This window comes from Sesamum indicum, linkage group LG4 (assembly GCF_026168435.1).
Source record: "Sesamum indicum cultivar Baizhima isolate 11 linkage group LG4, ASM2616843v1, whole genome shotgun sequence".
Taxonomy (NCBI): domain Eukaryota; kingdom Viridiplantae; phylum Streptophyta; class Magnoliopsida; order Lamiales; family Pedaliaceae; genus Sesamum; species Sesamum indicum.
The window spans coordinates 12,074,352-12,087,377 of record NC_142660.1 but is presented as its reverse complement, the minus strand read 5'-3'; the positions used below and the strand labels follow the sequence as shown (position 1 = coordinate 12,087,377).

Genomic DNA, 13,026 nt, shown 5'->3' with positions numbered 1-13,026 from the left:
CCACACAATTCAAAATGACGCTAATGTCTTGAGTTCTTGAAAGGGATTAGGAAAGGGTTACTTTATTAGGGCCCCTACTCATTTTAAATTAATCACAATGATTAAATAAAATAAAGCTATATCAAGTAATATTTTTACATTCAAGCCCTTGATTACTAATAGAGAGTAAGCTGAATATTTGCACTAATCCCCATTTACCATTACAAATCCACACTACTTGATATTACCTAACATTGCTGGCCAGATTTAAATACTCCCATTTTAGTGACATAAAGCAATCAGTTAAAATTTCTAATAAGCCAATTATCACAAGCCCATCTGATTGACGATCAGACAAAACGTACAAATCTAACAAATCCAATTTTAAAGCCTTTCATGCAGGAACAAGTGTTAACGAAGAGAGTATTACAAAATCATCATCATCATGGTTAAGAACAATGGTACGAACAACCATTCCAGAAAATAATGCAATAACAGTTCAATGGGACTGGAAAAACCACAAGTGAATAAAGTAATTTGGCAAAACTAAAATCCCCCCCATGTATTTAACAGACAGACAACCTGTACATTTATTATTTATTCCCTTAAACCTGGCAATCCGCGCCAGCACTTAAAACGAACAATCATGCTACAACTTATAAACAAAGAGACAAACTACCATAATACTAAATCCTAAGGTCCACCCTGATAAACACCATTGCCGATTCTACCAGCCTCCTGTTGCTTCTCAGGCATGCACCTTATGATCTTCGTCGTCTGAAGGTGATTGTTCCAGGAAAGAGCATTTGAACGGGATAATTGAGGTTCCCAGTTTCGAACCTTGTAGGTACCACCAAGAAGCCGAAGACAACTATGTCATTACCCTTTGTCTGTTGCTGTCTTGTTGCCTCTTTACAAATTCTTCATCTCCTTCGCTAGCAACAGTGGCATCACTGAGATATTTATCAACTTGGGCAGCTGCTTGTCTGCCTTCAGAGATTGCCCACACCACTAGAGATTGTCCACGTCGGCAGTCCCCAGCTGCAAAGACCCCTTCGACATTGGTTGAGAAGCGGCCATATTCGGCTTTAAAGTTTGATCGGTTGTCTCGTTCCAATCCCAGTTTCTCAGCAAGCGTCTGAAAGGGAAGGGAAATGTTAATAATTCACGTTGGTTGAAACCCAACAACAAACCATCCTGTGGTTTTTCTCGTGCCCCACAGCACTAGATTAATGAAGGGAATGGAAAAAAAGAAAGCCATACTTTTATCGGTTACTAACCTCTTCAGGGCCAAGGAATCCCATGGCCAGCAACACCAAATCGGCTCCAATAATCTCCTCTGAACCTTCGACTTCCTTAAATTGAAATCTTCCACTTGCATCCTTCTCCCAGTTGACGTGCACGACCTCAAGTCCTTTCACCACTCCATTCTCATCTCCTATAAAGCGTTTTGTCAACACTTGGTACGACCTCGGATCTCTACCGAACTTGGTAGCAGCTTCCTGATGTCCATAATCTACGCGGAATACGCGGGGCCACTGCCAACATTGTAGAAATTGGAAGTTCACTTTGTTGTTCAGGAAATAAAATGAGGAAATGGCAAAGAAGAGGGAAAAAAGAAGAGACTGGACTGTATAAAGCCTATTCGCCAGAATAGCCAGACTAGGAGGAACTTGTTAAACCTGAGGCCAAGGGTTGCCTGGAGCCCTGGTACGTGGTGGCTCGGGGAGAAGCTCTAGATTTACAACACTACTGCATCCATGTCTAATAGATGTCCCAATACAGTCTGTGCCAGTATCACCTCCACCAATCACCACCACTTTCTTGCCCTTAGCAGAGATATAGTTTCCGTCCTGAAGTTTGCTATCTAGTAAGCTTTTTGTGTTTGCATGAAGAAACTCCATTGCAAAATGCACACCAGAAAGGTCTCGTCCAGGAACAGGAAGGTCCCTGCCAGATTAGTCAGAGTTCATCAGTTAATCTCATCTTTGCGTGTGACAACGTTCAAACTCAAAAGTCAATTAAGAATTGCGCAAGTCATTATAGCAAACCTTGGTTTTGTGGCTCCTACAGCCAAAACAATGGCATCATGCTCCTCACGAAGCCGATCTAGGGAGTATGAAGGGTCTTTTCCAACATTAGCATTAACGACAAAGTTGACACCTTCCTTTTCCATGAGGTCAACCCGTCTCTGGACTATATCTATTTTGTCAGCCTTCATGTTCGGCACTCCATACATCATTAGACCACCAATTCTGTCAGCACGCTCGAATACCGTCACAGAGTGACCCATCTTATTTAACTGATCAGCAGCAGCTAAACCAGAAGGCCCGCTTCCAACAATAGCAACTCTTTTTCTGAAATAATGAGGTAATTGACACCTTATTTTCCACAGATGAGCATAGCAGCTCAGACACACACACACACATATATATACAACCAGGCCAAAAAACTGAAGGCAGAGATAAAGTATTGCTTCAGGAGGAAAGAAATAAATCAATCTATATAAAAGCAACAGACAATGTAATATGATGGAATGCATAGAAAAAACATACCCAGTTCTCTTCAAAGGAGGTCGTGGCACCATCCATCCCTCCTCAAAAGCTTTATCTATGATGGAACACTCTATACTTTTGATAGAAACAGGATTTTCTATGATACCAAGTACACAAGACCCTTCACAAGGTGCAGGGCATACACGACCTGTGAACTCTGGGAAGTTGTTGGTCTCCAGAAGCCTGTCTAATGCTTCACGCCATCTATTTTGGTACACCAATTCATTAAATTCAGGTATCTTATTCCCAAGAGGGCATCCAGAGTTCTCCTGCAAGTTCCATTTACATGAGGTCAGTACTGTTTAAGAAAAATAATCCAATTAAAGTGGACAAATACCACTAACTTTCTTACCTGATGGCAAAAGGGAGTACCACAATCCATACAGCGAGCAGATTGAGTTTTCAACAATGGTCCAGGCTTTAACTCTTCCATGACTTCATTCCAGTCATTCACTCGAACATTTGGATCCCTATATGAAATCCCCTCTCGCTCATAAGCAACAAAACCCCGATGCTTGATAGCATCAGGCACCCGTGTTGGTCTCTTCAATGATTTTTGTTGTTCAACCTATCCATTCAGAAACTCTTTAGAAACTGATGGACCCAACAAGCTGCTTTTGATCAATAGATTCACATAGAATCAACAACCAAAATAGAAAGAATAGAAGACAAAACATCACTCTCCTGAATCGCCTTAGCAATGAATACCTATAAGTTATTAGAGAGACATTCTCCCAGATAAAATAAGTTTAAGCACATAAAGAGACATTCAGTAAATTACTAATTATTCAATGCACCAGTAAACATCCAAAAGAGGATGTCATGTTGCTTACGAAACAAAGTCTATGCACCCTTCTCGTCCTAAAATTTAGGACAAGTGATTTTATCAGGGCTTACGTTGCAGATGAATTACAGAAAAGAATTACCTGACTGGGTTTTGCATTGGCAGATGTAGCTGCAAGCTTCTTAAGCTCTTCAAAAGCATCTTTCTCCATCAACTCTGCCTCTTCTTGCACCTCATCTTCCTTGGCAGCATTTTCAGCGGCCACTTTTGAAATTTCCTCTGCTTTCTTACTTGCAAGAATGCGTTTATAGTCACGAGGGAAGACCTTGATAAATTTAGGTAAGAGAGAGTCAAATTCAGCAAGCACATCCTTAGCTAACTGGCTGCCTGTGTGGCGCTGATGCTGTTGTATCATCATTCTAAGAGTCAGAATATCATCATCATCCTCAACAGGATCAAGATCTACCAACTCCAGATTGCATCGGGATCGGAAAGCAGAATCAATATCGAGAACGTATGCAATCCCCCCGCTCATGCCAGCAGCAAAGTTTCTTCCAGTCTTGCCCAGCACTACAACAGTTCCACCAGTCATGTACTCACACCCATGGTCACCCACACCTTCCACTACTGCTTTAGCCCCAGAATTGCGAACGGCGAATCTTTCTGCCGCCATCCCATTAAAATAAGCCTCTCCAGTTGTGGCCCCATAAAGCGCTACATTTCCAATGACAATGTTCTCCTTCGGATCAAATTTGCTTCCTTGAGGAGGATAAACAATAATTCTCCCACCTGACAAGCCTTTCCCAACATAATCATTGCTGTCACCTTCAAGCTCCAGTGTGATGCCAGGACACAGAAAAGCTCCAAGGCTCTGGCCCGCACTTCCATTTAGTTTGATATGAATTGTATCCGAAGGAAGTCCCGCCAAATGGTAGCGCTTCGTCACTTCGTGGCTTAGCATGGTTCCAACTGCTCGGTTTACATTGCAAATGGGTGACTCGATATACACAGGTAGACTTCTGTCCAAGGCAGGCTTGGCTAAAGATATAAGTTTGTTATCCAAAGCCATGTCCAACCCATGATCCTGTTTTTGCACACAATACTGAGCAGCATCTGGTCTGATATCAGCAGCTGGTCGAAGTAACAAAGACAAATCAATGTTCTTAAGCTTCTCATTGTTCTTGACCAGATCTTTATCGAGTTCAAGCATGTCAGAACGGCCCACCATTTCATTGAGTGTTCGGAATCCAAGCTGAGACATGATCTCCCTTACCTCTTCTGCCAACATGAAGAAGAAGTTGATGACATGTTCTGGTTCACCAGCAAACTTTTCCCTAAGAACTGGATCTTGAGTGGCAATACCAACAGGGCAAGTGTTTTTATGGCACTTCCGCATCATGATGCAGCCCAATGTTATCAGAGGGGCAGTGCTAAATCCAAACTCCTCTGCACCAAGAAGAGCTGCAATAGCCACATCTCTTCCAGTTTTTAGTTGGCCATCTGTTTGCAGAACAGTTCGACCACGAAGATCATTAGCAACTAATGTTTGGTGGGTCTCTGCAAGACCAAGCTCCCATGGAAGACCAGCACTTTTGATTCCAGTCCATCTTGCAGCTCCCGTGCCTCCATCATGACCAGAGATCAAGACATGATCAGCATGACCCTTAACAACCCCACTGGCAATCACTCCAACACCAGCTTCAGAAACCAACTTAACGCTTATACGAGCACCGGGATTTGCATTCTACACAAATGTGTCAGCAAAGAAAAGTATGAAAAACATGTATAACTGAGGGGAAAAAAATAGACACAACCAAACTACAAGTTTGATAATCACGGAAAACACTCATAAAAAGAAGTTCTTAAGGACCTTATATGAATTAAATGATCATTTTGGAGAATAATATGGTTAAAGCATCAAGAACCACCTTAAGGTCATGAATCAATTGTGCAAGATCTTCAATCGAATAGATGTCATGATGAGGAGGAGGACTGATGAGTCCTACCCCAGCTGTTGAATTCCTGGTCACAGCAATGTCACCAATGACCTTATGCCCCGGAAGTTCACCCCCTTCACCAGGTTTTGCTCCCTGCAGCATGAAACACCCAAAATTAGCAACACAATAAGAATTCACATAAAAAGCGTGTGAAGTAAACATTCTCACCAAATGGCAAATTCAGGTCATTTAATGATGCAAAGACACCATAAGGTGCTTTGCTGATACAGCAACATCTGTCCATGAACGTAAATTCATAAAGAAAAGGAACCTTTGTTCCAACCAGAGTGCAAGAGATAATACAAACGGTGTGAACAGCACAGACCATGAAATACCATCATTAAAAATACAAGGGTGACACAAACAATATACCTGAGCCATTTTTATCTGTAACTCATCCGCGTTTGTAAGGTAATAACTAGAAACTCCAAATCTTCCACTGGCGACCTGCTTAATAGAACTCCTCTTTGGATTTCTTGAACCATCTGGAAGAGGTTCCATGCGAGAAGGTTGTTCACCTCCCTCACCTATACATGAAGTTTAAAAATTTAAAACAACAAAGAGAAGTTTACGTAATCGAAATTAAAAAATGAATATGCCATGTAAGCAAGACAAGTTTGTATAAAGCTAACTGAGAAATATGCTTCCATTTTCACCGTTTTCTGTAAACCACAAGCAATGATAGAAAAAACTTGCTCGGCAAACAAAAAGAGATTTTTATCAAAGACACACATCAGAAGAAAAAACATTGGCAGTGTACCAGTATTTGACTTTCCACCAATCTTGTTCATTGCAATTGCAAGTGTAGTATGTGCCTCCAATGATATTGATCCATAGCTCATTGCTCCAGTACAAAAACGTTTTACAATCTCACTCGCGGGTTCAACCTCTTCCAGAGGAACCTTTACTTCAGCCTCTTTAAATTTCAGAAGACCCCTCAAATTACAGGACTTGTTCAGTTCCTGGACTCGTTTAGAGTATTCTTTGTAGGCAGCAACACTGTTGGATCGGGCAGCTTCTTGCAACTTTGCAATAGCAAGGGGGTCATTTAGGTGAATTTCACCACCTTTCCTCCAGTGATATTCTCCTGGATTAGGAAGTGCTACAGCCTCAGCACTGCCAGGTGGTGTTGCACGTGTTGGAAAAGCTAGCTCATGCAACTGAAGTGCATCATGTGCAAGTGCTTCAAAAGTGGCACCCTCCACTCTGCTTGGGGTTCCTGAGAAGCATCGTTCCATTACCTCCGACGAGAGGCCCACTGCCTCAAAGATCTGAGCACCCTTATATGAGGCCAAAGTTGATATACCCATTTTGGCAAGGACCTTCATCATGCCATAGTTGCTAGCTTTAAAGTATTTCTTTACAAGCTCCTCCTTGGTGTGGAATTCACCAGTTGCTTTGGGAGGAATTTTTCCATCAACCTGTAATCTCCAAATGGCTTCTATAGCCAAATAAGGGCAGATTGCATCAGCACCAAAGCCTACAAGTGTACAAAAATGGTGCACTTCACGGGGCTCAGCAGATTCGACAATCAGTGCAACACGGGTTCGCTCAAGCTTCTTTACTAGATGATGATGTACAGCACCAATTGCCAAGAGGGAGCTGACAGCGACACGCTTAGATGAGAAAGCTACATGAATCAAAGGAAAGATGATCATTAAATTCAATAAACAACATTATATTAATACAAGAAAAGACAACCTTCTAATCATCTTTCCCAAGATGCAGGACATGTTACCTCTGTCAGAAAGCACTAGTGTTGTATAACCCTCCTTGATTGCATTATGCGCTTCATTACATATTCTGTCTAAAGTCTCTTCCAAGCCTTTCCTACCACGTCCCTTGGAGTATGTAATGTCAAGAACTTTGCTTCTCCAGCCTCTGTAGTTCATCTTTTTCATTGCTTCCATTTCCTCAATGGATAGCAGAGGACCTTTCAGTGACAAGCGATGACATTGCTCTTCTGTGGTCTCTGTAAGATCACCTTCTGGACCAATCATGCACTCCATTGAGGTAACAATCTTCTCCCGAATAGGATCAATCGGAGGGTTTGTGACCTGAGCAAACATCTGCTTGAAATATTCAAACGTAAGTTTCTCCCTGTTAGACATCACTGCCAATGGAGCATCATTCCCCATCGAACCAAGGGCCTCAATGCCATCTTTAGCCATAGGTAATAACAGCATCTCCAGGGATTCAACAGTATAACTACACAAAAGTAGACCATTAAGTGACCTGATGAGTAATGGGATAGCAACAGATGTATCAACCATGAAAAAAAAAGTAGAGGAATGACATACCCAAAGGCCTTTAATGGTGACAACAAACCATGAATTCCCATGCTTTCCATGTTTTCATCCTCAGGAGATGCCTAAAAATGTGACTGACCCACATTAGCTTGTGAAAGTGGGGGGAAGAAAAAATCAGTAAAGAGATTAGAAGTACACTAACCGGTAAAACACCAGCTACGGGAGGAGGACTCCTGTCAGATTCCTGAACAGATTCAACTATGTCTTTCAACTGAAACTTTTGCCTTTTCAGCCACTCTCCATAAGGTCTAGCAAGCGAGTATTGTTGCTTCAAGGCTTCATCGTCTACAACAATATGCTTCTCAAAGTCCACTAGCAGCATCATACCAGGATTAAGTCTTCCTTTTCTGGATACATCTTCTGGGGGAATATCGACAACTCCAACTTCACTTGCCATGATAACTCTGCCACTGTGTGTTATGTAAAAGCGACCTGGACGCAGCCCATTTCGATCCAATGTAGCTCCAAGATACCTTCCATCAGTAACTGCAAAGTATTCCATGTAAGAATCAAGCAAATACCACAATTACAAGAAGCTATTATCTTCTAACAGGACATACATGATATAAGAGCAGGGCCATCCCATGGTTCCATTAGAGCTGAGAAATATTCATATAGAGCCTTCCGGTTAGGATCCATATTCTTGTCATTTTGCCAGGCTTCTGGAATCATCATCATAACAGCTTCAGGAAGACTTCTACCAGCTCGAACCAAAAGCTCAAGTACCCCATCAAATGCACCTAACAGAAAGATCTCAGGAAAATCAGATAAATATCAAAGAGCAACGATAGACTAATCATAAGAAGTGAAGTAATGCTGTTGATTCTTGAGCGAACTGTGCTTTATAGTTGATGCACCATGCTCATGCATGTGCAAGCTAATGAAATAAAAGTTTGGCAATTTTACAACCTGAATCTGATGAGCTGGCATCTACAATCGGCAGAAGCTTCTTCATCTCTGTTTTTGACAGGCCAAGCTCCTTGCATTTTAGGAGACCTTCACGAGCCCTCATCCTACACATAAAGCAACAGTTCTCGATGGGTTTTCTGCTTATGACAATGACTGAAAACACAAAAACAGAGTTTTGAAATAACAATATCCAGTCCACCCTGTATCAGGCAGTCAGGCACCAATACATGTTACATCCAATGTGTATATATACCAGTTTAGCTGAGAATAACAATCAGAAGGCAATCGCAGAATATAAAAAGAATGACCAAATAGATTCGAACTGAAAAATTAACGCTAAAACCATGTTTTCGAATGCAAGAGCTATCTCCGAAGTGATAAGGCGGAGCACCTAGAAGAAAAACAAAAGACCCACCAATTCACGTTGCCTCTAAGTGTGTTAATCTCTCCATTGTGCCCAAGGACACGCATGGGCTGCGCTCGATCCCAACTAGGAAATGTGTTCGTTGAGAATCTAGAATGTACCTGAAACAAAAATCCAGAGCATAAGATAATTACAAATTCTGATTCAATCAAGTGATGGAGTAATAGAACTCGATGTTGATGGCACTTCCAATTTTCATACGGCATGGAACACTATAATACTTGACCGAACACAAACTCCTTTCACCATAAGAAAGGTTTTATCTTAAAAGGTGGATCATAGCAGAACCACACCAAGTTTCTGCAAACATTATTTACTTCATAATGAGGTTCCTTACCAACTCACCCAAAGAATCCAATCCGGCATCCAAAATCAAATAGTGATCAAGGGTGTGGAAGAACTTAAGAGATCATTCATACGTCAATGCCTCAGAAGTCATTCCTCAACCTTGCATCGCTTCAGTTAATCGGTTGGTCCCATGCTGTTCGTTGTTGAAGTATGAAGTCAGCATAGAAATAAAACAGAGAATGGATAAAATATTTACCAGGGCCATGTAGCTCGTAAACCTTTCATTGCCAAGATCAGCATAGTAGTATTCCTTCAACTGGTCGGGCTTTAACTGACCTTTGTAGACGATAGTCCTGTGAAAAAACCACACATAAAGGTCGAATCAAAATTTACTCAGTGACTGAAACATTCCACATATTCGCTGTGCGCTGCAACAAACCTCGAGGATAGAGAACATATGTAGAAGTCTCTCACTCCTCCATGTTGAAGGTTCAAAGCAGCTCGGATAGCTACCATTGAAACCCTGCGTAGTATGTACATCTGCAAGGATCCGAAAAAAGGATTAATGGTGACATCAAGTGAAAAAGGAGCAGAACCTTATTTAACTCGTGTTAGGATATCATTTTCAGAACTAGAAGTAAGCACCTGTTGTTCGAAATCAGCCTTTGACCTGGGAGTGGCAGTAAGAAAAACTTGCTCAATGATAGGCTCAGTTTGCAGAGCAGACTTGCCCAATCCTGAGTTATCTGTGGGGACAAGACGCCACCCGAGAACTGTGTGGCCAAGTGATTCAGCCACCTATAGTATAATCCAGACCAAGATTTATCAGAAAACTCATTATAACAATAAAAGATAGTGAAAACAGTCATAAGAGTACCAACGGTATCAGTCTTTAGTTACCTTTGTGAATACAACTTTACTTTGTTCTCTCCGGCTATCTGAAGTAGGCAAGAAAAACATCCCGACCGCATATTCTCCAGGTGGGGGCAGCTCAAGGCCAGCATCTTTAGCAGCCTGATATCAACACCCAAAAACCATCACACCAGAATTCAGGAATTTGATTTCGAATTATATTAACTGATTGGAATTTCGATAGGAAGCGGAACAAGGCTGAATAAAAACAGATAACTTGTTTATCTGTATAATCAGTTTGACCTGATCTTCATGCAAAGTATATACAAGTCAAAAATCGAATCGAACTGGAAACCCATCAATCCGAAATATAGAAAGCAGCTGCAGATCAGATAAGAAATAACCAAGCCCAACCTCTAATAAGATTGAGTTCCCCCAACTCCTCAACTGAAATCATTCTTTTTTTTTTTTTTTTCAAATTGACAACTAAGCTTGTAACTAAAACCCAAGATGAAGAAAAAACATCCAACCTCTCTGTAGAAATCATGAGGAAGCCCCACGAGAATTCCAGCTCCGTCCCCAGTATTCGTCTCACAACCACAAGCGCCTCTATGCGTCATGCGCACCAACATCTCTACAGCATCCGTAACCTACGCACCCAGAACAAGAATTACATACAAACATCTACACGTATATGCACAAAAGTTAATGCCTTTCTTCATGTAGCTATTACCATACCGTTTTACGGCTGCTTTCTCCAGAAAGCTCCGCCACAAACCCGACCCCACACGAGTCCTTATCAAAGGACGGATCATAAAGGCCGAGGGGCTTCTCCGGCACCTGAGACAGAGCATTCTTCACAACAACACGTAGCTTCGGAGCCCGACCCGGTCCATCCGTCTGCCAAAGATGAAACCTCTCCGAGCCTGAACCCAAATCCGGAGCAGCAACACCCCGAAGCCTCGTGCCACAAACGAATCTATTCTCCAGGTTTACTCTCCTCTGCTTCGATGTAAATTCCCGCGAGACCCTAACCCTTCGGCTCAAAGCCGCCACCGCATTCAGCTGGTGACTCGGTGCGCATGCTGCAGGCTTAACCAAGCCGCCGCCGCAGCCTCTCTGAATCCCCGATCCTGACACCGTCGACATCTTTCCCGGATCCCGAATTAACCAACAGCTTGAAATCTTATCTTATAATATTAATTCAGTCACACAAATTTAGAAGCGTTAATTAATCAGATCTGGTGAGAATAGAGGCGATGGAAGCTGTCGAAAACAACGGATTTTCAGGAAACGAAGGAGAAAAAGCGAGTGAAAAGGAAAGGAGGTTAAACTGGAGGAAGAATGAGGGGGTGGAAATATAAATAAGAAGAGTATACTATAGTAGGTAGAGAGAGAGAGAGAGTCCTTATTATTCACGACGGCGAAGAATCCGAAATGTGAGGGAAGGGGATTTTGATAAGAACTAGTAGCATGGGGAGGAAATAAACGCCGCCGTGAGCTGGTTGTGAGTGTATGGATTTAGCCTCGGCGAGGTGGTGAGGTGGTGAATTTATAGAGGCCCGTCACACTGTTCTTTCTTTCTTTCACTATAATAATAACATCTACTCCTTAATCAAGTTGCCACCCCGTGGGCTCCATATTTTTTTCATTTTTGGAAAATTTTAATCCCTATCCAACTTAAAATTGATTTTATAACAAATGCAATATATTTATCATGTAATTGGTATACAATTTAGAAAAAGTGACAAATCACATAACAAGTGTATCATATTTACTCTGTGATTAATTTAATTTGGTCAACTTAATTCAAATTAGAATTTTTTTTCTTTTTCATATTAAATTATGTAAATTACAATAAGCACTCATCATATTTATCATAAATATGAAGGTAAATTTCAAGAAATTTCATAAATGTGTCATAATTACAATTATCTTTTTATTATTCGGAAATTTACAAATACACTTTTAGTATTAACAGCCGTCCAACAAATATTTCTCGTGACAGGCCATTATAGAAAGTATTTGTTACGCGATCGTTAATTTTATAGGTAATTGTAATCTTTCAAACAATGAAAAATTATTTACAATTATAACAAATCTCATAAAAAGCTGTTGTAATTTGATATAATTATAAATATTACTCTTTATTTTAAAAAATTATAAATATCATTAGATCAATATAAATATAAAATGATTGCTGACGGTAAATTAAGATTATGAATGCACAAAATTATCTTATGTGATGGATGTGACGGAGTATTACAACTATTCCGGTATTTTTATACATGCATTATGTACCAATCTTATGTTATATTGTCGTACTAATATATAAAAATGTTATAGTTATTTATCAGTTGCATTTATAATAAAAATGAATAGTAATAATATTATATTTTTCTCAAATATGAAAATTATTGATTTTTCACATGTCGTGTTATAGTATATTTATCTATAGTAGTGAGGTGACAAGTAGAAAGGTGAGTGTGGGGGAACACGTGGAAGGGTGGGGTATGCGGCAGGCGACAACCGCTCGTGGTGGGTCAGCTCAGCCTAGCCGATGGTGATGTTTTTATGGTTCATTAGGGGAACAAAACAATAATCCAGGTTACATCCGTCATTTCCTTCCCATTATTACCTTAACATTTAGCCGCCTCTAGCCTCGGCTCCGACCCTCCACGCCCCCTGCCTCGTAACCCTTTCGGTACCTAGCTTTTTCATTTTCATTTATAAGTGTGTGTTTGTATTGAGTAAAATGTATTTTATCCTCTATATTTTGTATCACACTCAGTAAAAAAATATTCATTTTATTGGTAATTAATCGAAAATACATCACACGCACTCTTTGTGCATTTAAAATTATTTTTTACCTTATTTTTTAATAATTTTTTTTAACTAAAATGCCCTTATGATATATATATATATATTT

The 13,026-nt window shown here is 40.6% G+C and overlaps 1 protein-coding gene across 3 annotated transcripts; it reads right to left on the bottom strand.

Annotated features, from left to right (window-relative positions):
* Positions 1 to 405: 405 nt before the first annotated feature.
* GLT1 (NADH-dependent glutamate synthase 1) lies at positions 406 to 11,631 on the bottom strand. 3 transcript variants are annotated; one of them, XM_011077706.3, is made up of 22 exons: positions 10,836 to 11,631; positions 10,628 to 10,747; positions 10,146 to 10,259; positions 9,891 to 10,043; positions 9,685 to 9,785; positions 9,502 to 9,598; positions 8,949 to 9,058; positions 8,534 to 8,637; positions 8,185 to 8,364; positions 7,767 to 8,110; positions 7,616 to 7,686; positions 7,054 to 7,523; positions 6,076 to 6,945; positions 5,688 to 5,842; positions 5,247 to 5,408; positions 3,461 to 5,062; positions 2,887 to 3,102; positions 2,535 to 2,803; positions 2,031 to 2,336; positions 1,662 to 1,929; positions 1,260 to 1,517; positions 406 to 1,117 (listed from the first exon to the last, which is right to left on the bottom strand). In XM_011077706.3, the coding sequence occupies exons 1-22, from the start codon at positions 11,244 to 11,246 to the stop codon at positions 851 to 853; spliced, it is 6,648 nt and encodes a 2,215-aa protein (XP_011076008.1). In that variant the 5' UTR covers positions 11,247 to 11,631; the 3' UTR covers positions 406 to 850. The 3 variants fall into 3 exon arrangements, with proteins under 3 accessions (XP_011076008.1, XP_011076010.1, XP_020549074.1); XM_011077708.3 differs by lacking the exons at positions 9,685 to 9,785; positions 9,891 to 10,043; positions 10,146 to 10,259; positions 10,628 to 10,747; positions 10,836 to 11,631 and adding an exon at positions 9,303 to 9,438 and having other exon boundaries at positions 9,524 to 9,591; XM_020693415.2 differs by lacking the exons at positions 9,502 to 9,598; positions 9,685 to 9,785; positions 9,891 to 10,043; ... (1 more) ...; positions 10,628 to 10,747; positions 10,836 to 11,631 and adding an exon at positions 9,295 to 9,433.
* Positions 11,632 to 13,026: the final 1,395 nt, after the last annotated feature.

Coding starts and splice junctions, on each gene's coding strand:
- GLT1 (XM_011077706.3), bottom strand. CDS start 11,246: ATGTCGACGGTGTCAGGATCGGGGATTCAGAGAGGCTGCGGCGGCGGC. Junction 10,260..10,627: donor CTCATGATTTCTACAGAGAG/GTTGGATGTTTT, acceptor TGTTGATATCAG/GCTGCTAAAGATGCTGGCCT. Junction 9,599..9,684: donor ATATGTTCTCTATCCTCGAG/GTTTGTTGCAGC, acceptor GTTTTTTCACAG/GACTATCGTCTACAAAGGTC.